Raw genomic sequence first — 26,402 nt, forward strand, 5'->3', positions numbered from 1 at the left:
TGAAATTTTTAAAAAGGGCTGGGAGTGTAACTCAGTGGTAGAACACTTGCCTAGCTGTGGGAGGCCCTGGATTCAATCAACAGGACCACAGAAAAGAAAAAAAATTATATACTTTCTTCATGCATTCCTCTATGCAAATCCATCCATTTCTTTCTTTTTGGGGGAATGGGGAGGGTACCGGGGATTGATCACTGAGCCACACTCCAGTCCTATTTTGTATTTTATTTAAAGACAGGATCTCACTGAGTTGCTTTGAGCCTCACTTTTGGTGAGGTTGGCTTTGAACTCTCAATCCTCCCGCCTCACTCTCACAGGTCACTGGGATTACAGGCATACATCACCATACCTGGTCACAACTCAGTCCATTTCAAGGCTGAAATTAAGTTTCAGACAAGTGCCCTGTACATTGGTTGCTTTTGATGACATACCTCAGGAAAGGAGGGTTGTTAAGCAACCGGGCTTCATTCTGTAGCAACCAGACTCCAGAAAGTATAGAAAGAATGGGTGTTGACTGACATATCTGAAAAGAGGCTTTCCAATTGTATCAGGAAGCTTTTGAGTGAAATAACAGAATTTTCTACTGGAAGTCGCTTTACACACATGTAATCCCAGAGGCTCTGGAGGCTGAGGCAGAAGGATCATAAGTTCAAAACCAACCTCAGCAACTTAGTGAGTCCCTAAGCAGCTTGGCAAGACCATGTCTCAAACTTTAAAAAAATAAAAAGGGCTGGGGATGTTGCTCAGTAGTTAAGTACCTCTGAGTTCAATCCTCAGTACCAAAAATAAATTAAATTAAATTACACATACTTTTAAATTTTCTAACATGACAAGAAGTCCAAGACTGGATCTGAAGTTTAACAGAGTTATCAAAGACCCAGTCACTTCCCATCTTTCTGATTTGGCAACCTCAGTGTGTTGAAAATACCTCATTTTTGGTCTCAAAATTGGTTATTTCAGAGTGGTCATTATAACCAATCACCAATAAAAAAAGAATGGGATGACTGAAATTGACTAATCCTAATTATCTTTCTTTCCCTGGCAATGGATCTATATTCACCAAGCAGATTGCTGCCCAGCATTTGATAAAAGTGAGGCTTTTGTGACAAGAAAATAAAAGTGACAATTGGATAGGTAATCACCATCTCTGCCACACCAACAAACTATACTCTGTCTACAGAGAATTAAAACATGGCTAAACTTAGTTTAAATAATCTCTCTTCATTAACTACAATCTACACCACATTTGGGGAATCAGCGTGAGATTTCCAAACCAACATATTCTCTTCTTAAATGAGTATATGACAAACTCAAGGGGGAAAAGAATCTAATTTTGTCATACATATTGGAAAAAGATTTAGGATGCTAATTTGGGCTTCTGGTTTTCATAACAACAGATTGGTAGGTGGGATTTGCAGTAAATTTTCTCAATGAGAATTTGTTTTGAATTCTAGGAATGATGGGCACTCTCCATTTATTAGTCCTGCCATGAAAATAGGCTACATACAAATCCAGGAACATCTGGTATTTCCACATGGAGAGCCTCTGATGGTTTCATACATTTGCTCTCCAAACTCTGAACACACAAGTTGGGCAGAACCAAGAGGTAATTCACCTATCTGGTCAAACCAAGTCTTGGTCATTTCAGGAGGAAAATGCCCCCCACACTCATCATACCTGTTAATGAATCTGAACATGTCCCAGGCAAATCACCCCCGGCCACTGTGTAGGTATACATGTAGGCTGCAAATAAGTAGCAGAGGGAACAAAGTAGTGTGGGCTAACGCAGGACACCTTCATGACCCTTGACTGGCCTAAGTCCATGAGGATGACCACAAAAACAACAAACAGATGGTAACCAGGACAAATAAACCCCTCACATGGACTGCCCAAGGAGATAAGGTCTAGCAGGAGGGAGTGGGCACACGGCCAGCAAATGCTGTTAGATAACACAGCTGTGACTTCAACACCAAAGGATCTGTTCACATTTCAAACTCAGGAATATCCCCGAGTCTTACTAGAAAGTGCATAACTGGGGATTTTCCCACCCCCCATCCCCATGCATAAGAAGTACTGATGGGAAAAAAAAAAAAAAAAAAAAAAAAAAACCAAGCAGATATAAAACTCCCTGTTCTTATAACAGGGTAATTTTGACTAGAAATCAAAAAACTATAGCAAAAGAGTAAATGAAGTAAAATACATTTTCCTTAGTGAAGTTGTCTTAGTTCATAACAGAAGGTAATTTCCCACTGGATTCAGAATGGAATTCTAAAAGGAACCCACCAGGCTCGTGGTCAGCCTCTTAGCTGACAGAGAGGCATATGGTCATCTCTGAAGAGCTTTGGACTGGAAGGTCAAGACTACAACCCTCAGTTGTGTTTTGACATAAATTTAACCTGTTCGGGTCTCTTCGTGAGTGGCAAAATAGGAATCACTTAGCAGGATTATTTAATATCAAAGAGATAAAGCATTTGAACCATAAGGATTTGGTCCAGCAAATATAGTATTTTTTACACATTATCCTCTGGTCATCTGCAAGACACCCTAGAAAAGAGAGGACTAAATACAGTAACCTATTCATCTGTTAATGCCTGAATGGACAAGGGCTGGTGGGAATTTTATGGGCTGGAACTGAAGTTTGCAAGTGAGCAGAAATGTACAAAGTTTGGGGATATGTGTGCTGCCTTGTGATTTTCTAAAACACCAATGGAACCATTTAAATTTACACACACAAACATACCAACGTTATACAGCTGCTTTTGTCTGCAGCATCAGAACCAACATAAAGTCACCACTTTTCCTTTCAGACTGGGAACAGCTACTGTTCCAGACAGGAGCATGTCTCTGTCCTGAGACCGCTAGACACTTTCTGTCTGTTAGCACAAAAGCAGAAAAGAGTGGGAAACACTGGAAAAATAGTTAAAGGATAGAAAAATAAACTTTGGACAATCTCTCTCTTAAAATATGTTTTTCTAGAGGAAAAAACCCGCTATGAATGGAGGTTTTGTATAGTTGAAATGAACCTAATTGCCATTTTGACATACTATGACCTATATTGGTTTTCTGGGCTTGAATTTAGGCACAGTTTGTAATGTAAGGAAATGTATTCTGAGTTCCAAACAATCACTTTTTATTGGAACTTCAGGTGCACAAACACAAGTCAATTTTGTAAGCAAAATTGCAATAATTATTTTCTTTGGGTATTTTTAATAAGCCAAACAGATGAAAACGAAAAAACAGTATGTGGTTCGTTTGCATGATCAGTAAAAGAATCATATGCACAAATCTGAAGTGATTAAACTTAGTTGCAAAATAAGCATTAGTGGTATTGAGTGGAGAAATTTTATAGGACAACAATCTGAAATTAGTGCTTTATGTAGGTTGAACAGATTTATCTAAAAATTTTAAGATGAAATATTTTTAAATTGTCCATGCATACAGTATGACCAACATTTTATTGAGTACAATATCATAAGTATAGCTAAGTACTATCCAATTAACTTAATCATCAAAAGAACTCCAAAAGGTGTTGTTACATGCTACTTCACCAGAGTTAATGGAGGCACACATTGTAAGTAATTTGCTCAAGGTCATAAGGAATCCCAAGTTTTCCCACACCTTTCACGTGTAATGTCAACATTACACTAAACTTTTGTAATCAGAGCCTTGCAAATATTTAGATTTTAAAGATTTCCAAAAGACTCTTTAAAAAGATTTACTTTATTTAAGTACAATGCTTTATTAAGTAACAATGCAGTTAATAGTTACAATTTTGGGTTTGAAACGCATAGCTAGTCTCATTTTATATTTTGAAAATTCAATATAAGGTAGCACAAGTTAGATGCAATCATCCTAGACTTAGGGATGCCTCCATTGCACACAGGCAGTAGAAAAGCTACCTGAATATCTACTATCAGAATTAAACAGAACAGCATGCCTCTACAGTGGCACAATGACAAACAAAAGGGATTGAAACTCATCTCCGCAGCTTCCCAAAAACAAAAGGGATTGAAACTCATCTCCGTGGCTTCCCAGGCAAATACTTCAACTCATATTGATGATCTTCACTTTGCAAGGTTGTTGCAAAATACATTGTAATTATTAAACAAATTCTACCCAAATTCTAAGCTTCACTTAATCTCAGCCTATAACATAGAGATTCTAATGTCTGTCTCACAAAGGTATCAGGTTTGAGCAAACCTTTGAAAACACCCTGTGAAACATATATAACCTCCCACACAGCATTCAGTCGTTGATCCATAGTTCAGGTGAGTAGTGGCGGGAGAGACACAGTTGTGCCTAGGGATGGATGAGAGCCTTAGTGGCCAAGATTCTGGCCAACAAACTTGGCATAAAGCCTGTTCCTCCAAAGGAAAGGCAGCTTATTCCAATAGAGGTGGGAGATGGCAGACTCAACTACCAGCTGGCAGGTACCTATTTCAAGCAGTATCCTCTTCAAGAAATAATTGCATCTCCCTGCTGGACCACAAGAGAACTATGAAAACATGCCAGTGATGAGCTCAGCTTCTAACTGTGGTGCCATAAAACCTATGTCCTGCAAGAATTGATCAGTTTGTCTTCTACTTCAATTTCTTTCATGATGTATTGCCACGGCCCAAATGTTTGAAAGAACTTTGAAATTCTAAAATAACAATCCACATGCTGAACCACCCTTCAGAGTACTTGGAAGTCTTTTGCAGACTCAAGCCAGCAAGCCAGTAGAGAAGTGGAGCAGGTGTTCCCTTCCAGTTGGGGAATATGTGCCCTGACCTCTTTCCATCAACTCAAACATCCAAAAATTTGACAGTTCAAATAAAACAAATAAATTGGGATCCAATGAGAAAAAGTACAAATCTTGAAGAAGGTGTGTGAGGCAACTCTTAAGAAATCAGGCTACGTTTCAATGGTGGGTTTTATTTCCCTTCTTATCGAAGATGCCATTTCTTCGTACTCCTAACAACTGACAATAACACAAAGGGCCATTTCAGTTCTTGTAGAACGTTCAAGGGAGAAGTATTCTTTCAACCAAGACCCTCATTGTACAAATGAGAATCAGATTCCCAGGTTTCTGGACTTGGTACATTTCACCATGTTTGTCTGCTAGGATCTTATTTGTGACTCAACCAGTTTATAAGGTATTTGAGAGCTGGGGTTGTAATACATTTATTGTTCAACCCATACGCAGCTCAGCTCTCAGTACAACACATACTGCCGCTTGAGGAAAAGAATACTGAACGACCTGCTGTCCATCTTTTAAATTCTGAACAATTCTCTATGATGATAAAAATGGAAATGGTAGCTGTGAGGCAGGCACTTTAAGGTGCAAGCTCCTTGAGGGCAAGAGTTGCTGACCCTTTAAATGACAGTTGATTTTCCAAGTTGTTTCAGATAAGACCCACCAGAGAATGCAGGAATTGATTTAAACCACCTTAAGTGACCCAGCCCCTCTTCTAGGGGACTTAAACTTTGTTCACTAGAATGCTAAAATTTTTGACCCAGGATAACTTCTGGGTCAAAGAAGTTGACTTGTATGACCCTGTATGAAGAAGCGTGACCTGGAACTGAGCATGCTCAGGAATGTGCCATTTCTACATGTGATGATGAGTCTTTCCCACTTCAATGTGTATGTTTCTCCAATAAGAACCCCTTGCTTTCTTTGGGGCTGGAGGCGCTGCTTTGAGAATTACCACTAGCACCCGCCCCCCCCCCCATTTGCTACAAGTAATAAACTTCTTTATTCTTTTATCTCCAGGTTGTGCTTATGGGCTTTGTACTCACCTAGGGGCAAACATATTACTGTCAATTACAGAAGTATTCTTGTAACATAAAGAAAGCAAGTGCTATGGCAAACCTAAGAAAAGATGAAGATGCGTTCAAGGACCCAAGAAACTGCCCAGGGCAAACTGAGTGGAATCTTCCAGTCACTAGAGACAGCCAGTAAAGCTGATGGCCTGATCCCAGCAATGTCTATTCGGGGCTGTGCCCTTGAGCACATGGCAGCCTTGGGATGATTTATGATTACAGATTTTGTACCAGACCACAACCCTGAGCAACTAGAGAAACAAGAGGAAAGTAGGATATCACTTTCAGCAGATGAATATTAAGTCACTTAATATTATTAAAGCATTATCCAACAATAGAGGCTGGTTTGCAAAGGGCAATTTTAAAATATAAAATGATGTTTTTGTCAAGCTTTGACCGTCAATCTGAACTGAAAGTCAAGAATAAATTATCTTTTACTAACTCATGTCCTGAAAAACTTTCTTACCCTGATTCAAGGACACAAAGGTTTATTCAAATGTTTTTTGATTTGAAATGGCTCATAACACATGCATATTTTCAAAATACTATCATCAATAAGTGGAGCTGGAAAATATTATGTATTTGTATCCTTACTGATGTGATTTAATGGGTATACCTAATGTACTAGGCACTGGGCTAGACGTATTTTCATACAATCCTTATTACTGATACTGTAACTCATGTCCTTTAATGTACCTGAATATGTTCACTAAATATACCAGAATCCTGTGCTCAAGATCTATATCATTCCAACATTTTTCATACCCCCCTCTCATTTCCTTCTACATAATCTAAAGTTCCTCTATTCTTCCCTCACTCCGAGACAGACATCATTACCCTATGTACATGTATGATTACATGAATGGTATGAATCTACATCATGTGCAACCACAGAAACAAAGTGATGTACCCCATTTGTGTACAATGAGTCAAAATGCAGTCTGTAAAAAAAATAAATAATTTTTTTAAAAAGATCTATATCATTTTTTCCAAATATTTTACTTTCATAAGAGGCTGTTGTAGTTAACAAGAAATGGTGCCAACATTCACAATATCTTTATATTTAGGAATGACTCACTTTTACAAAACACAAAGGTAGTCTTTTTAATCAGAAAGGGAAAAGACCATATTTTAATACAAAACCAGATGTGACAATGCATACCAAAGAACAATAATGGTCTTTAATATGAAGAAAGCACAATGACAGAAAGCATGATAAGGTACACCTCTAAGAAGCCTACAACCAGACTAAGAAATAAGCACACACATCTCCCCACTACCCCCCATACTTGTATGTACAGTCTGTATGAGCAATGATTTATAAAACACAGCAACAGGATGAACATATCCACGTGTACATATGTACATGTTTTCCTTAGAAACATATGACATGGTTTTCTTCCATTTTACGAAGCTCACAGAAACTCGATCTAAAACTATTTTATGCCTAACACATGTAAAGAGTATAAAGCAAAATTTTACATTTTCCTGCGAGTTGTCAATGGAAAGTATAAAATGTGTTTTGCATTTTTTTGAGGTATAAAATCTACATACAAACGGAGGCTGTTTTGATGCTTGCCATTAAACTGTAAGATTACCAAAACACTTTACACAGCACTATTTACATTACAGTAGATATGTTGTTACACTGTCAATGATGACCAGGTGATCAGTGCTTCCAAATTTCTCTGGTACTTACATATGGAGATCTAAAGAGGACAATATATCAGATGATAAGGAATGGTTTGCTCCCCACTGACAGAGTGCACCCTGATTAAAGAAAAATCCCTATAGACAGTATCATCTGTTCAGCTACTGCCATTGTCAAGGGGTCCAAACCCTTGAGGCTCTTCACTGGACCCTGCAGTTCTCACTACTCCTAGGCTCCGGTGCCGCACCTGGGCTCTGGGCAGGACGGCCTCGAGTGGCTCTCAGGCCCTCTCTTGGGCTGGCAGGCGAGCTTCTTTCAGAAAGATGATTGCCAGAGAGTGATTTTGAGGTGGGCTCTTGGAAGGCAGTGCCTGAATCCCCTGGGCTCTGTTGAGCAACCCTGACCTGCAACACACACCTTTGTTAGAGACTAAAATCACAATCACATGTATATAACATGAAAAATACAGTAAGCACTATGTCACCAAGCTTATGAGTTGTATATAATTTTAATATTTTCTTCCCTAAGAATAGGCTTCACCTAACAGAGGAGTAAAGACATCAGACAAGACCTTATAACAAGTCATCCATCTTTCCTGATGATGGCCAGAAGCTTGTTCCCCAGGGAGAATTTAAACTCTCAGAAGGCAAAGACTATCTTTCTTACCTCTGTATCTCTACTGCCCACAATATGCTCCATTACTTGGGAAATGTTTAATAAACTCCTAAGTGAGGACCAAAACCTGCCTCCATTTGTCCCAACTGAATCCCTGCAGCCATTTAAAATAAGTATAATCCAAATGAGTAATACTAACTTCATAGGTAGATGCTCTATTTACAACATTTAGAAGACCCAGGACCTATTCCTCATATATAGGTATTTTAATTGGGCTCCTTATGTTGTTTTTTGTCTCACAGCTGGATTTTAATTATAGCCAGATATATAGGACAGCTATCTGATGCCCTCTCTTTCAAGAGGCCCTGCCTTTTAAGAAAAGGAGGTATCCCAAAAAATATGAGACGAGGGTGGGAAAGCTGGTGAGTCAAGATTTATTGAGATTTATCTAATAGTGAAAAAAAAAAAAAAGAGTAAGAAAACAGAGGAGCAAGACAAATGAAGTATAAAAAAGTTTCAACTGAGTTAAAGGCAAGAGTAGAAGCTCTAAGTAAGGATATCTTTAAAAGAAAAAAGAGGAAGCCAACAGGTGGTCAGCACAGATGTTGGAAAATCAAGATGTGACAAACGCTCCCCGAGTGAATGACTTCCAGGGACCCCCTTCTGAAGCAACAAGAAAAGAGAATGGAAATTATTTTCCCCTTTATATTCTTTCCATAGGAAGTATGTAACTTTAAAAGGCAGTTAAATACTTTTCATTACGGAAAACATAGAGAATCTGGCCAACAAGTCAAACTGCTGGAAAGCTTGCTTCTGTCTCAGATCATGTGCAGTAAAGAAGGACCAGGATTGAGTGGAAAATTACCATCCATGAAAAGTTAAAAGAAAAAAAATAGGGTTTTATTGGTATTATCTTTAAAAGAGAGAGAGAGAGAGAAATAGTAATATCAAAGATAAGTTTTTCCCTTGAATACATCAAATTATAGGAATGTCAAATCTTTAGGGTCACCTAAGAAAGAAAATGTATAGGAAACAATAAATTTAATCAGTAAGACTTTTTCTTAATCCCCAAATAAATGCCTCAGGTATACTCCTTGACTTCTGCCCTCCAGATCCTATTTCTCTGACACTTAATCAAAGACATTATACTCTCTATTCAGTTTAAACTACAGATTTGAACCTCACATTGGTTAACCTCAGAATGATCCATAACCAGATACCGTATCCATACCCAATCATCTTACCAAGGATGGCAGCCACAGTGGGGAGAGAGTGAAGATGTGCATGTCTCAGTGAAGACAAACTTCACTGGCAGAAAACCACACAAGGTCCCCATTAAAACACTGACAGCACCACCACTGTCCATAATGGGCTTATAACATAGGGCTGTCCTCTGGAACTGAACACCAAGTCCACAATAAGGAGATCAAGTCTACCATCACCAGCTTCCTTGCCCCAGCAAACTGGGAGCTCCTGGACTTACTCATCCCCAAGAAATAGCAAACAGAGAATGATCCACACATAAGCTGCATTTTATCCCTTTTCCTCCTTTAAACTTATCAGATGTTGCTCAGTGTAAGAGAGAATTGTTTCTCTCAAAACTCAGTCAGTCACCTTAGGGGAAAGCTCATAATCCTGGGTGTCTAAGCAAGTGATTTTGAAGAGAATACCTTGTTCTATATTTTTAAAACTAAACAATGAAATATGATTAACAGATGAGGCAAGTTTACAGGGCAACTCGGAAAATGCTGAATTAAATTGAAAATTACTAGGCTAGGTTTTGAAAAGCCTGAATCTAATCATGAAGTCTCCTATACACTCCTCTCAAGCGGACCCCCCCACCATTCATCTCCAAAGTGCACAACATTGCTTAGCAATTCATGACTGCTGGTGCCTACTGAACCGCATAGCTAATGCACAGAACACAAATCTGCAGGAAACCATGGTTACTACTCTGGAGCAGCAGACTCAATAACAGTGTAGAGAGCAGGCCCCCTAGTGTGCAAAGTGCTTTTTCCTAGACAATAAATCTGAACACCACATGCAAACAGTTTTTACCATCAATTCCTCATGAAAGAAGCGGGGAAAGCAACACAAGCTGATTTCATAAAATGATTTCCTAAAATGTCTTTACAAACATTTATTACTTTGGTCACTTCATGACACATTCACAGCTCTATTCATTCAACAAATATTTGCTCACTGTCAGACTTCTCATTAGACACAAAGACACAGGTAAACCACTGACATAATCAGCTACCTACTCACTCTGCAAATAGGAAGACAGACATCAAGCAAATAGAGCAAGAAAGGGAACTGCCTTAAGATAATGGACGTACAGAGGACTAGCAAGTGCACAGTTTTCTGTTTCAAGGGAGCCAAATACTTCTTTTGCTCTCCATAAGTATCAGACGAACAGGAATGGATATTGTTTTCCACTGGGGGTAAGGGTGGCTCCTAGTCAACTATCCAGGAAATGTCAGATGGTCTATACCAGGAACCCAAACCTGACTCCTCCTGACTTCTGTATACAGAAACAGCAGCTGCTGGAATGTATGTAGTATTAGGAATAAAGATCTCTTAAAGAAATATTCTCTAGACTTCAAGTAGCATTTTCTGGGCTGCTTATAAGGTACCTATAGTAACACAGAGGTCACAAAGTTCCTGCCCTATCCTCAACAATCACAACAGAGAAATCCATAAACAGAGCTCTTTTCTTGGATAGCCACTAAAATAGTGCTTTCTGTAGAAGAAAATAAAGAATAAAAGCCACAAACAATCAGTAGCTGGAGGCAGATGAGTGAGAGTAAAAAGTATGAAACAAACAATGGGCAATACCCATGGCCAGAAGCAAAACTTATCTTTGAATCCTTTAGCAGCCATGCTTGAAACTTTACTACAAGTCCAGCAAGGTTTCACAAAACAATGCCATTTCCCAGTGAACTATTTATAAGTGATCTGTTGGGTAGAGAATGAGATCATGCTGCAGGACACTGTAATGCTTATCCTGGGGCTTGCTCACTGCTGACTTATCTATACCACAGTAGGAAGAAAGAAGGTCAGACTTGAAAAGATGCAGAGTCCAACCCTGGCCCAGATACCACTGCAATTTCTGGATCAGAGATAGGAGATGGATGTTCACAGTAGCTTACCTTTTGTGATCTGCTGCCACCAGCTGTTGGTTTGGAGGATTCTGCAAGGTTTTCTTTGCCCAGACTTAAGGGTGACAGGGCTAACTTCTGTGCAGCAAGGCGAGGACTGGTCCTAGTCGCCATGGTTGTTCTCCGTAGGACATACGGGCTAGTCTTTCCTGTTGGGATGTCAGCAAACCCTACGGCCAAAAAAGCTAACTGTCAACACTGCTAGATCCAATACTATATAGGCCGGAAATGACATTCATTGGGCAACGTTTTAACAAAAATAAAGATAAGTCCAAAAACTACCTTCTTTCAGTCACAGAGACAATGTAGTAAGTTTAATAGTTATTCTAGGGGTTATCAAATTGAATGAATAATTTATATTATCTTTTATTAGAAACGTAAAAGACCACAATGGAAAAAGAGGGGTACAATAGCATTACACAGGAAAAAAAAAATTCTGCTTCTTTTTCTAAGATCTGAAGGACACTAACAGGCCTTATTAAAAAAATATGAATTGGAGAAAAAAAAGAGGGTAACATGGAAAAGAAAAAATTTAAAGGCCAGTTCTTGTTTAAAGGGGGGAATGTAAAATGGTAACAGCAACTTCACACAGCTACTTCCACGCAGGTAGGTAGGACAGACTGGACTTCCTGAGAGGAACTTCACACTCCCTCAGGGTACCTCCTTCTAGAAGGAACTGACATGACTTTCAGACAAAGAGTGAAGAGCAATCCCAAAGCCACTAACAGCATGTCACACTCCACAACAGGGCTAGCTAGCAGTGATCATTGCTAAGTCTTTACAAATAAATATCACCTATCAAAAAGAGACAGCTACCTATATGGTAGCTAGTTACTCAGAACAATGTTTCTCAAACCATCTATGGCAAAGGATCCATCTTGATTTTCTTTTTTAGTGGGGGATAGGAAGAGATGAGGCAAAATGTCAAACTGCTGTGGAGTGATATTTTTGTCTAATAAAATAAGACTGAATCAATAGAAAAAAGTCTATGTGCTTCAATGTTGTAACAATTATCAAACTGCTATGAAAATTTCTAAACTCTTACTTTCAATTCTGTTTTTTTGTTTGTTTGTGTTTTTTTTTTGTTTTGTTTTTTTTGTTTTTTTGGGTTTTTTTTTGGTAATGAACTAATAATAGGCAGTTTCTAGACCAGCCCCACGTCCCTGGGCCACACTTGGTTTAAAAAAAAAAATGAGTTCAGTGGTTCTAGTCAGGGTGGCCAGTCTCACTGGGCCCATTATTCAGCTCACACACTATCTGGGTTTGACCCAACTCAAGGAAAGAAAGCTTGAGGGGGTCCTTGATTTGCAGATTTGTCCACAAAGAAGTATCAACAGGGTTTTGACAGTCATTTTTTCAAAGCTACCAATTCCTTAGGTAGTATGCCATGAATAATTAATCCTACTCATTCTCTCATGACAGAAAGGAAGATATATATCTTACCAATTCAAAAGTGGTTTCTAAAGACCAGGTAGGATTGCTGCATAATGATCTAATACCTCTAACATTTTTATATGTGAATTTTTCAAATATATATATATATAATATATATATATATAATATATATAAATATATATAATATATAAATATAATATATATAATATATAATTTTAGTTGTGTTGTTTTGTTTGTCTTAGTTGTGGTGCTAGAGACTACACAAGCTAAGCATACACTCTTACCACCCAGCTACGCTCCCAATCCTATAATTTTTTAAAAAAATTATGCATACCTTTCTTTACAACTTCAGGAAGTCCCTCTGGCTCATATTCAGTCTCTTCTTCATCCTCAGCAGGTTGAATGCCACCTTTGCCGGTTTTTCTAATTTTTTTAGGAAATGTCTCTGGGGTGGAAGGTGTCAGTCCTCCACCGTTCTCCCAAATTCCACTGGACCTTTGCCGCTTGCCTGAACCTTTGTTCTGGCCAGATAACTTCTTTTCACTAACAGAAGAGACTGGAGATGGTCCTGGAACAGATGAATTCAGCAAAGGAGAATTTCGGAGATCACGTTTAGATTCCTGTGAACTTAGACGAGCAACTTGTGTTTCCAACATCTCTTTCGCCTTCTCCAGATTTTCATGGCTTATGAGCAGGGAACAGTACTTATCCAAGTATTCATCTGCCTCCTTGGTTTTTTCTTCAAGAGTTTCTTTCAGTTCTTCGAGCTCAGTTACTAATTCATCCACATTAGCTTCCACAACATTACCTGTCCAAAATAAGGTGATATATCACATGTAATTTGATGCCGACCCAGTCAACACTGGGCACTGAGAAGCGGATAATTTTAGGCCTGTTCTTTGAATTTTTTAGAAGATTTAGGGAGATTTGTCTATTAGTGTTCTAAGAGTTCAAACAAATCCTACTCGGGAAGAATCACATCAGGTACATATTTAGCAGAATCTTAGCATGTTCTTTTTGGAATTGCTTAAATAAAATTCAACAAAATCTCAAACTCCTATTTCAGCCAACCTGTTAAATTTCACATATAAAGCTAATTATGTGAGTGGAAATTAATTTTCTTTTATTAGCAGCTTTTTTCTCATCCATTCTTTCTTCCATAAGTGAATGAACATAAGTCTCCACTACATAGCTTTGAGAGACAGTAGGGACCAGTGACCAGGGAAGTCCAAAAAGGCTCTGAAACCATTTGGAGGTAATATAGGGCCTGGGGGACAGGAGTGTGGAGCAACTATTTAAGGTGGAAGCCTTAGACAACCTAAAGCTGCCATGGGTGGCATTAAAACCATTAAAAAAATCTCCCTGAAACTCCAACCTACTCCCACCCAGAGCATTGCCTGACAGGATAGAGTGCTGCTGGCCCTCCCTGGTACAGTCCCAAGCACACTACACCAAGCTTGCCACCATCCACCCACACAGGGGGTGGGCTGCACTGGGAGCTAAGTGGAGAAAAGTGACAAGGAAAGTTATCATTTCTTTGCTTTTTTAATTCTGCCAGCATATTCCAAAATACAGCTCCCCACATTTTCCCTTTAGGTAAACCTGAGGGTGGGCCAAGGTCAACCAGTATCAGTCAGTTATAAATTAGCAATGTCAACGCAGCCTTCAATCTGCCTTTGAGGAAGAAAGGACTTAAGTGGACATCAACATGAAAAGCTCCTCTTAGAGGCTCATTAGCAAAAGGTACTATCAGATTTTTGCTGTTTTACAGAAGAGTAGATGAAATAATTCTATTTCAAAATGCAGGTTTGATTCTGCATTCTATAATGACTTCAAGAACAAAATTCAGATATTGGAAAATGGATAATTACTAAAAATCAGCACTGAGAATAGGGCACTAAAAACAGATCCTGCACATGCACACCACAACGCTATTTCACCACTGGGAGACAGTCTTGTAACTGATGTACCTAGCTAATGCCCACCTGTTTTTTGCTTTTGTGCAGTTTCAAGTTGAGAGAGCTCTTTCTGCAGTGTTTTCTTTTCCTCTTCCAGCTGTTTACAGGATTTGAGCAACAATTTTATTTTGCCCTGGGCACGTTCATTTTCCTTCTTCAGTTGATTTACATATTTTAGATGGTCCATCTACAAAACAGAAGTAATTCCATTTAAAATCTTGAATTTCTTTTTATAAGCATATGGAAAAGCAATTACAAGACATAATAATCACATACTGTAAATTTAAGAATTGTGTGCAAAACGGAACATCTGAAGACTCACACAACAATCCCCCTCAATTCAGTTTCCCAAATCTCCCAAAAGACAATATGGGTCTCTCCTTCCCTTTCTTAGCCTCACAATCATCCACCATGTTTCCTGAGATAATGTCACATGGCTCCTTTCAGGCTCATCACAGCGCTAGATGGTAAGATCACTGCAAGAGTGATCAGAACATAAGTCTGGGATCATTTTTTTCAAAAGCTAAAGAGTTTGGTACGTTACAGGTCTTAGAACAACAAGGAAAATGTGCACACTGAATTATCAGAGCAAAATGAACCTAGCTCAGAGTAACTTACTTTGCTGCTATTTAGTTCTTCTAGCGTCACTTTCAATTCTTCAGTTAGCCTGGTCTTCTCTTCACTAAATTCCCTTTTCAGCTCTGCTGTTTTCTGTACCATCTCGTGCATTTCCCTCTGCAGGTCAGTTTCTTTCACAGTCATTGTGTTTACCTGAAATGTAATCTTCATTAGGTTCTGTTTTTGGTGGTCTATTCTGCTCAAATTAACTGCTCTGATACAACCTATTTGTGACATTTACTTTGGCCTGAGGTAATGAAATGAAACCTAGCCAATCTTCCCTTTCTACTCCACTGGACCAGTACCTGCAAAACCTACTGGCAAGCTTACCACTTCTTCTCAGCAAAGATTTAGTAAAAGATAGAAATAAGTTAAAGAATAACAAGGACAGATAATATGCTAAGTCTTAAAATTCTTCATAAAGGATTAAGCATCAAATTAAGTATTAATTTGAATTAAGCATTAAAGAATAATCTGTGAGGGACGCCTTAGCTATTTATCAGTTTAGCCCTCTACTAATCCCGTGTCACAATCATCTGCAGAAACATGCTTATGATTAGTTAAAACCAGTTCTATTGTTTCCATTTGTCCCCTCAGGTTGAAACAGCCTGGTACAGTTAGTATCATTACCTCTACATTAACTGCCATCTCTTACAAATCACACAAAAATCTGAAATTTGGAAAATACAGAATTGTGATGAATTGCATTTTCCTGACAATTTTTATAGTTTGTTCATTAAAAAATTAATTTGAAGGAATCACCTCCTAGATCAGTAAACGTAGTGGGTCAAAACGTTTTTTTTCTTTAATAATTTAAACTTCCTAATGGCAGATCTCCCCTTTAATCATCACTTCACAAGATAGGAGACTGCACAAGAGAAGGTATAAAAGAGGGAACTCATAGCACAATCACCCCAGACAGACCCTGGCAGCCGTGAGTGCTCTGTTGGTTATAATTATCAGTGCCTTTATTTCTCCTGAAAGTGAAAAAGGCAGGGCAGAGCAGGGGACTCCTCTGATACCAACCAATACCTGTTAGTTACACTCTGATATCAGTAGTTGTCAAATGGGTAAAGAAGGCTGCTACTCCGATGTACTGGAAGAAAGGGAATCACAACAAGAAACAGGAATGACGCATAATCCAAAGCTTATCCCATGTGCAGGTGCCACATTAAAAACATGATTCAATCCATAAAGATGCCCCTTATGAATGTGTCAAAGCAGTTACTACATCAGAACCAACACAGCATTCCCAGTTCAAGACCCCACAAACACATCTTTACATAGTACGGTCGGTCAAACAGGATAGACGCCATCTAGAAGGAATTAAAATTCACAAAGTGGTTCCCCTCCCTTGTGATCACATATTTAAATATAAATAGACGTAGCCACTTACCTTTTCTACAAAGGACATTTTTTCCCTTTTTGTCAGTTCTAATTCACTCTCTAGATCCTTATAAGAGTGCTGCAATGCTTGGAAAGTATCCTGCAAAGTGTCATTTCTGGATTGCAGCATTTGAACCTTCTGCTCCAATTCCACTGTCAGATTTCCCAGTTCTGCTTTCTGCTTCTGCCAAAGTTGCTGCTCTCCTTCCACCTGAGACAGTTTAGAGACAAGCTGTTCTTGGTCTTGAATTTGATGTTCTAGCTTACTGACTTCTTCATCCTTCTTCTCTAGTTTCTGTTTGCCATCCTCAACTTCTTGAATAAGGTCATTCACAGAAGACTGCAAAAGAATATAATTAGCTTTGGCCTCATCAAGGCCCTGCAGCAACTGAGCCCTCTCAAGTTCAAGAGAATCTACTTGACTACTCAGATTCTGTTCTTTGGTCTTACAAGTCTCTTGTTCATTACACAATGCTGTCATTTTTTCATTTAGCTCTCTTAATTGTGTTTGAAGCATCTCCACTACAATCTCAGATTCTTCTTTCATCTGTGTTTTTTCTTGCTCTTTTTCTTGCAATAGGTTTTCAAATGAGGAAATTTGTATTTCTAATTCAGATACTCGTCTTTGCTCTTTTTGTAACTCTTTTGTCAGATTTTCTTTTTCTGACTTTGTATGAACGAGATCTATTTCCAAGTCTCTCAGGTTTTGGGCCATCTCTTCAATTTCTGTTTTCAGAGTCTCTACCTCTGCTTTGGAATTCTTGGCCTCAAGAATCATATGTTCTTGGGTTTTCCCCGAAAGCTCTAGTTCTCTTTCAAGGTTCTCTGCTCTTTCTTTAAGCAAATCTGCATGATGCTTACTTTCTTTCAGTTGTTCCAAGACATGGAGCTGGTTCTTTCTATCAGTTTCTATGTGGACTTTCAGCTTTCCAATGCTGCTTTTCAAATGATCCACTTCTTCCCCTGGTGGGTCTGGATTCTGTTCATCGGTCTTCTGGGTTTCGTGGTCATTACACAAGGCTCCTATTTCCTCATTTAGTTCTTTCAGTTGTGTTTGAAGGATCTCCACTTCAGTTCTAGATTCTTCTTTCATTCGTATTTTCTCTTGCTCTTTTTCTTCTAATATATTTTTAAATGAAGAGAGCAACTCGTCTAGGTCTGACACTTGCCCTTGTTTTTCTTGTAGTTGCTTCGTCAGATTTTCTTTTTCAGCCCTAACCGTGACAAGGTCTGATTTGAAAACACTCAGGCTTTCAGCCATCTCTTCTATTTGGGTTTTTAGGGCCTCCATCTCTGCTTTGGAATTCTCAGCATCAAGAATCACCAGTTCTTGGTTTTCTTCTGACATTTGCAATTCCCTCTCAAGGTTCTCCACTTTATCTTTCAGCAAATCATTCTCCCGCTGGCTTTCCCTCAGTTTCTCTAAGACGTGGACCTGCTTCTTTTCATCGGCTTCGATGCGGACACTTAGTTTTTCGATGCCTCTTCTCAGTTGATGTACTTCCTCCTGGGTTGAGCCCAGCCTTGCTGCAAACTCACCTTTCTCCATGAGTGCAATTTCCAAGGACTTGGAGACAGCCAACTTTTCATGTTCTGACTCCTGCAGTTTGGCCTGCAGACTTTCAGATTCCCTCACAAGTGATCCATTCTCTTGATTCAGTTGTCCAATTTGGCTCTCCAGTTCACATTTTGCAAGAGACAGGGCCTGTGAGTCTTTTTCCAAATTCTGAAGCTGCTCCTGGAGATGAGCTTTGTCTTTCCACAGCTCACTCACATCAGAGGATAGCGTCTGAAGGAGTTCTGTTTTGTCCTTGACCTCAGCCTCTACCACCTGAATGTGACGGAGACTCTCACCATGATGAGACTCTAGCTCTTGAATTTTCTCCTTCATCTTTGCAGACATCTGATCCAGGGTCTCATTTTCTTTTGACACAGTATCTAATTCTCCCTGAAGCCGGTTTCTCTCACTTGTTACCACAGAAAGCTCCTCTTCAAGACAGGCAATAACTTTCTGCTTATTTTCTCTGTCTTTTTCTAAACACAGTTTCTCTGCTTGAATTATCTCCAAGTCAGCTTCCATGGAGAGGACATGATGCTCAATTCTAGCTTTCTCAGACATGATCCTGTTCAGCTCATTTTCCACATTGAGAAATTTCTCTTTCCATTTGTCATCTGCCGTGGCTACTTTATCTTCAATAACTTCACTTGATGAATCACCTGTGCCCATCTCTAAATCAGAACTGAAGTCATCTGAAGCTTCCACTCTCTGGCATAAACCCTGGTTATTCTGGTGGTGAGAAAAGGATTCTAATTTTTCACTTAAGTCAGATTTTTCTTTCTTGAGTTCCTCAACTATTTTTTCCCATTGCATGCATGTTTCAATCTTGGTCTTTAGTTGTGCTTCCTGTAAATTCAGTTTTGAGTCTAACTCTTTTATTTCGTGTAGCAAACTTTCAACTTTTTTGTCCTGGTCCTCTAGTGCATGAAGTAATCTCGAGTTCTCATTTGATGTCTCTTTCACTTGCAATTGAAGATTTTGGACAGATACCTGATTCTCCAGAAAATCCATGGGTACCAAAGTATTAGGACCAGAAAATGCCAATTCAGAAATGCATGCTGAATAGCCCTGGGTTTTGTCTTCTGCTGGTGTCTCATAATTGGTTTTTGAGGACTGCTCCCCAGAGTCCTCTCCTGTAAGTCTGACTACATCGGTCTCACTAGTTTTCTCAATCTCTAAATTAAAGTCCTGCTGAACATCTTTATCACAAATCTGATGACTACCCTGCTTGAGTGTTTCTTCTGTAGTTTCTGAATTATGTTCTTCCTTTATGTCACAGCTATCATCTCGTTCCCGAATAGCCTGTTATAATAAATAACAAGAATGTATTTTATTTTTCAAGAAGAATCAAAAACAATCAATATTATTACCATATAGAAAATGGTATATGGCTTCTGCTAAGCACACTTTTTCAAATCATGTATTTCCTGTCCCATTCTTCCATCCTCTTTCTCTGTCCAAACACTTAACACAATGAAACTTTCAGTAGGTTCCACCTATGTGCAAGGCACCAGCAAGGTATTCATCATGAAGATGAACCCTTTAGATCAATTGCTTTGTCAATTAAATTTTAATATATTGAAATTTATTTCTTCCTTGTGAGGAATATTCTAGCTCTACATGTAAGATTTCTTTGTGATTACCAATTAAGAGGCTAACAAATTCCATATAAATGTTCAGCTTCCACCCTCAGTATTTATGATCTTTAATAAAAAAAGGTATAATGTTTCATAATCAGATTTCCAGCCCAAGGATTCCATGCCCAGTCCAGCACTTACTATGTATATTCTTGGATAAATAACATATAAGCATTTCATTTCCCTCTCATCTATAAAATAAAGAGTTTTTATTTTGACTAGTCTTTCTGCCACTTTACCATGAACTCCCTTCCCCACCTCACAGAAGCAGACGAAAAGAGACTCAAGCTACACAGCATGATTATTTGATCTGGTCAACTAGAAAGGACCAAGTCCTTAATAACTAAACAAGTATGTATTCAATACTTATATTCAATAAAGAAAGAAAGGTTTCCAGGTGCAGTGGTACACACCTGTAAACCCAGCAGCTCGGAAGGCTGAGGAAGGAGGATCGCAAGGTCAAAAGCCAGCCTCAGTTAGTCCCTAAGCAACTTAGTGAGACCCTGTCTCAAAATAAATAATAAAAAGGACTGGGGAAGTGGCTCAGTGGTTCCATTCCCAATACAAAAAAAAAGAGAGAGAGAGAGAGAAATTTCTTTTTAAAGGACATGATACCAAATCAGATTTGTACCACAGCAAATTATTGGAGAGAAATTTAAGTAATATGTTAAACAATCTGCTATATTTAATTTCATGACTATAATGCTGTAACACTACAATAGTCTAAAAATAGCATAAGGCTTAAAATCCTTCTCAAATTATCATTCATAAGCTTTTAATTCAAGTGCACCTTATTAAATCATGGTGAAAACACACATTCTGAAGACCTTCTGACTCTATAATACAGTTTTCCCCAGATTCTGAAACATCTTTAGTAATTTTCCATGTAATAATAGTAGTAGTTGGGGATGGGGTTGTGGCTCAGTGGGAGAGCACCTGACTAACACAGGTTCAACTCTCAGCACCACATATAAATAAATAAATAAAATAAAGGTCCATCAATAACTAAAATATATATATTTTTAAAAAATAGTAGCTGAAATAGTAGTTGTTTAAATTCACTCATTATAGAAATGTATTCCTCAAATAAGATTTATTCATTTTCCTAACGTTATGGTTGGTTTTAGAAAATTTGGGGTATATTTTGTATTTCCTTGAACCATATATTAATACACTAATTTAGAATTCACGTCAATTTCAACTCAGCATTTGTTGAGTGCCTACTAGTCATGCCAATAGAAACAGCACGAAATTCCAGGTACTTACATCTTCTACATCAGAGCCAAGCAGAGACCGAGAACTTAGGTCCAGCCCTTGCAGCTGGAGTCGTGCTACTTCGAGCTCGCGTGACAGGTGTTCCGTCTGCTTCTTTTCTGCTGCCAACTTGGACTCCATCTCCAAAGTCACGCTTGTCAGCTTCTGTTGCCACTGTTCATTTTCTGAGAAATACTGCTTCCTAAGACAGTCGAGCTCTTTCCTTTCAGAACTTAATAACTGCTCAAGCTCTTGAATTTCCTTATTTTTCATAATCCCTTCACTTTCGATTTTCTCTTCCAGATTCTTGAGGGACTCCAAGTACACCTGACAGAGGGTCTCAAGTTCTTCCACACTCTTCACAGGGGCATTCGGGATTTCTTTCTTGGTCAGATTTTCCTCCAGACGGCTGCAAGATACTTCATCTACATTAGACAGGTTTGCTGAAATGCTCCCTTCTAAACTACTCAAAAGAGAAAGGTCTCCTGTCTGTTCTAAAACATCTTTGTAAAAAGAGGACTCTCCAAAACTTGTCAGGCTAGGACTACCAGTCACACAAGAGAAGGGTAGTGACAGAATACACCCCTCCTCAGGTTCTGGCTTCACCTCCTTTACCAAGTCACCTTGCAGGTTTCTCAGATTCATTGACAAGGCTGAATTTTCGGCCTTCAAAGTGTCAACATAGGACCGGAGCTCTGACATCTTAGAGCTCATCTGAGAGTGCTGATCATGTAAAATTTTGTGTTCACTTTGTAAAGATGAGAATTTCTCCTGTAATTCTGCAAAATGCATTTGAACTTCTTTGTTTGACAAGGTCAAGCGCTCATAGGAATTACTGTCATCCAAAGGATTCAAGGACTCTGGTGTCAGCTCATTTTGTTGCCCACCAAATTCATCATCTGGCATTTCTTTGACTAACTCACCTTGGAGAAAACCATTATCATCATTTAATATTTTAACTTCATTTACAAGTTTCTCTACTTCTTCTGCCATTTTACTAGTCGTTGTGATACACTCTGATCTTGAATCGTTCAGTTCAGACACCAGTTCCAGTTTTTCAACCTGCAGTAGTTCACACATTTTCTCTAGCTCACTCAGTTTGTTCATTGCTGTCTGCAGAGAGCACTGAAGCTGTGCATTGTCATTTTGACTTGTTGACAACTCATGAAGCACTGAAATGTACTTTTCTTCTGCATCTACCTCACAGCTTTTAAGGCCACTAATTTCCTGTGACTGATTATCTTGCAAATTTCCAGTTCCTAATTGTCCTCTAATCGTCTGTAATTCCTGCTGCAGGCACTTTTTCTCCTTCTCACTTTGTTGAAGCTTAATTCCATATTTTTCACCAAAGCTTCTAATTGTACAAACTGTGTACTACAACTGTCTGGAGAAATGTCTTTAACTTCAAGATCCATCTGAAGTTGGAAATTACATTTATTTACCTCATTCTCTGTTTCTTTCACAGAGTCCCTAATAGGTTCCAATTTTGGATGCTGCTGTTCAGGTTCGGTCTTTGTTAGCTTCATCAGTTGCTCATTCTCTTGTAATAAGTCTTTAACTTCCTTTTGCAACTTATTTTGTTCTTCCTTTAGAGTCATGATTTCTTGCTTTAAACCATCAGCCTCACTCTGAGAATTATTTTGGATGTCTGTAATCTCAGTTCTCAGAGTTTGTTGCACTATTCCCAACTCTAGCATTAGTTTCTGGTTTGTTTCTTCAGCAAAAGCTAATTTTGTTACGAATTCTTGATGTTCCTTTGCAAATGCTTCCTTTAGCTGTTCCAATTCAGTTTTTCTGTTTTCACAAATGCCAGTTTGTTCCTTTAGCAAGCATTCTAATTCAGAGTTCTTTTCTTGCACTGCTTTGTATTTTTTACTAAGATCCTCCAATGCACTTCCAGCTTCTTCACATCTCTGTTGTAAAAGAAGGCTTTCTTGCTTGTACTGATCAGATAACTCTGAAATGCTTTTCTCTCTTTCCTCTATACAGTTGGAAAAATTCTCATTTTTTTGGAGTAGGTTCGTTTTCTCTTGACTTAAGGTTTCATTAATTTCTTTGAGAGCCCCATTCTCTCGGGTCAGCAATTCGATTTCTTTTTTGCTTAAAGAAATGACAGAACTCATTTCCTTTTTCTCTGTGCTCAGGGTTTCAGATAAAAGTTGTAGCTCCTTTAGAGAGACTTCAAGTAGATGGTTGCTCTTTTTTAGTTCTTGAATCTCTGCTTGCTCAGCTTCTAGTTTTTCTTTCAAAAGTTGCAACTCTTTTTCCTTGTTTTCAAGGGCAACTAAAGTTTCAGTAACCACATTCTGATGAACAACAGTGTCTTCCTGTAACTTACTTATGCGATGACTCGTTTCAGCCACGAAGCTTTGATGCATCTGTTCTGCCTTCATAAGATTTTCTTCTATTTCTCCTTTGACTTGCACCAACTCTTCACACTGCTTCTGCAGATCTGAGTTCATCTGCTTTTGAGACTCTAAGGAAAATTCAAGTGAAACAACTCTGTTTTGTAAGACAGCTGAATGCTTTGGAGTTTGGTCTGCACCTAAGTGGCATTCGCTCCTTTCTGAAAGCATGGTTCCTTGTTCTCCTGTTAGATTTGCAAAGGAATTATTCATTGCAGGCTGCTGTTCAAAAGTCAAACTTCTCTGATGATCCTCATTTGTCACCAGAGAAGAATCTTTGGATCTGAGCAGAGCCCTGAGGCTCTCATATTCAGCATGCAAGTCTTGGTAATGCTGATCTTTGTCCGTTATTTCATTCGACAGCAACTGAAGCTTGTGTTCGAGATCGCCAACTTGCCTGATAAGCTGAGAAGTTTTCAGACACATATTTTCTATTTCCTTCTTATGCTTCTGATCCGAAATCTCGGCTTTCTGCTGTAGTTCTACATAAGCTTGTTTCTGTGTCTCCACCTCCACGGTCTTGCTATCTATCACATTGTGAAGGTTTCTGATCTCAACATTTAGGTTTTCTCTTTCCATCTCCAGGGTTCTTACTCTTTCATTGTATTCGTGACTTTTTATTTGCTGCGTCTTAAGGCAGGTTTCCAAGTGATTGATTTTACTCTGCAAGCTTTCCTTTTCTGATTCCAACTGATTTAATAGTCTTTCATTTTCACTTTTCCAATGAGAAAACTGAGTTTTCTCTTCTTTCAATTCTTCATATTCTTTCTTTTTTAACTCCAAAGCACTCAATAAAGCCTTGGACTCTTTCTCTATCTTGTTTAATTTATCATTCAGTTGTTCAATGTGATGTTCCCTCTTCTTCAGAAGGTCTTGAGAACAATCCCGTTGTTTTTCCAGATCAGCCAAGGCAAGTTTCAGTTTCTCTAAGGTCAAGGAGTTTTCCTGCTGATTAATTTTGTCTTGAAGATCTCTTAACATGGCTTCCTGAGACGTATTCTTAGCTAGTTTAAAAAAAAAAAAAAAAATTGTTACTGTTTTTATAAATATCTATTCTATAAGAATTCTAGCCAGGCAAGGTGGCACACTCCCATAATCCCAGGGGCTCAGGAAGCTGAGGCAGGAGGATCACAAGTTCAAAGTCAGCCTCAGCAGTTCATCAAGGTCCTAAATTTTACAACTTGGCAAGACCCTGACTCAAAATTTTTTTAAAAAGCAGATGGGGAGGGTGCCGGGGAGGTGGCTCAGTGATTATGTGGCCCCAGGTTCATCCCCAGTACCAAAAAAAAAAAAAAAAAAAAAAATTCTAGTCATGCGTAGTGGTGCACACCTAAAATCCCAGGGACTCTGAGGCTGAGACATGAGGATTGTAATTTAGGGGCCAGCCTGGGCAATTTAGGGAGAACCTGTCTCAAAATAACATAGAAAGGGTTAGGGATGTAGCTCAGTGGCAGAGTACATGCCTAGCATGTGTAAGGCCCTGAGTTCAATCCCCAGTACCAACACACACACAATCTAATTTCTTAAAGAATAAATAAATAAACCACAAATGGACAACAAATAACTTCTCAATCCCTGTAAAAATCTGCATTATTGCTATATCCCTCTTGGAAAGCAGATCACCTAATAATTTCTGAAGTTTATATAAAGACAGTGAGGAAAGGGCTTATTTTAAGGATAGTAACACACTAAGTCTTCTTTTAAGCAGCTTAATAAAAATGCTACATAAAATACCAAGGGAATATTTTCCTAAGCACTTCTGTACCTCTTTTTCTTTGTGTAGGTCTATATTTTTTCCACACTTTGAAGTATTTAGTCAAAGACAGAAACTAAGAAAACAGCACTAAAATTGAAATATCCCAATTCACTTTAAGGTAATTCTGATCTCTGAAAAATAACTACTCATAACACCATTTTAGCTAAAAGTTCATCATGCTTTATATAGTTAACTCTCAAGGCCTACATGTGAGTAAACTTGGAGAATAATATTATCCACAGTTCATTTCTCACAGTAGAGATGACAAGAGGATATGAGAATTGTCTGGAAGCTTTTATTATCTTGTTTTCTGCCCAATACCTCACCTCTACCCACAGTCCCTCCTAGTTGGGAATAAACACAATGTTTTCATAGAACAGTGATGAGAAGGCTTCATATTCCTCAAGTATGTTGAAGGAGGAGAAAATTTGAGAACTCAACAGTAGATGACAGAGGTAGCATGTATTACACTCTCAAAAGCTGAATTAACACTATACACATTTCTAACCTGCCAGTCTCAAATCTATCTGCTAGGCATTGATGGCTTGAGGAACAGTGATTCAAAACTTTCAATCTGATTTGCATGGGAGGCCCTCAAACAATGACACTGGTGACCAACAATGGTAAGTGTCCTAGCCATTATACATTTTCCTTCAGAAAAGTTAAAGACTGACATTTTTGCCTCTTGGAAATGGAAAGTCATTTTGTGTAGACTTAGTCCCAGTTCCTTAGAAGGCTGAAACAGGAGAATTACTTGAGCCCAGGAGTTTGAGACCAGCCTGAGCAACACAGGAAGACCCCTTTGCATAAATAAACAAACAAACAGAACAAAGAAAACAGTCATAGGGAAATGTGACACCCATTCATGGGTCACATTTATTTTAAAAGAAAATTCAGACATGCAAACACCTCAGAAGAGAAAATAAATATATTTTTAAGTAAAAGACACATAGCACAGATAAAAGTGAAACAAATGATAGATTCATTTGATGTGTGTATAGCATAAATTCATCAGCTTTAAAGTCAGGACATAAAATCATTCAGTCAAGTTAAGTTATCAAAATGCAATGGTTGTTGTGGGTTTGGAAAACATGCACTTCACATACTTTTTTTTTGTTTTTGTTTTTGTTTTTTTCCATTCCAAGGGAAATGGAGGCAATGAACAAAAGCACTTTGGACACAAAGAACAACACTGGGGAGAAAGACAGC

At 38.5% G+C, this 26,402-nt stretch overlaps 1 protein-coding gene across 1 annotated transcript in view; it reads right to left on the minus strand.

Annotated features, from left to right (window-relative positions):
* Positions 1–6,729: 6,729 nt before the first annotated feature.
* Positions 6,730–26,402, minus strand: part of Cenpf (centromere protein F) — a 50,234-nt gene continuing 30,561 nt past the window's right edge. Inside the window, 8 exon segments of the mRNA XM_047521617.1 lie at positions 6,730–7,854; positions 11,218–11,396; positions 12,956–13,429; positions 14,607–14,766; positions 15,198–15,350; positions 16,594–19,443; positions 21,045–22,363; positions 22,366–24,441. Coding sequence (XP_047377573.1) covers positions 7,651–7,854; positions 11,218–11,396; positions 12,956–13,429; positions 14,607–14,766; positions 15,198–15,350; positions 16,594–19,443; positions 21,045–22,363; positions 22,366–24,441 — 7,415 coding nt within the window. The 3' untranslated portion in view covers positions 6,730–7,650.

The sequence above is a fragment of the Sciurus carolinensis genome, chromosome 12 (assembly GCF_902686445.1).
Source record: "Sciurus carolinensis chromosome 12, mSciCar1.2, whole genome shotgun sequence".
Classification (NCBI taxonomy): Eukaryota; Metazoa; Chordata; class Mammalia; order Rodentia; family Sciuridae; genus Sciurus; species Sciurus carolinensis.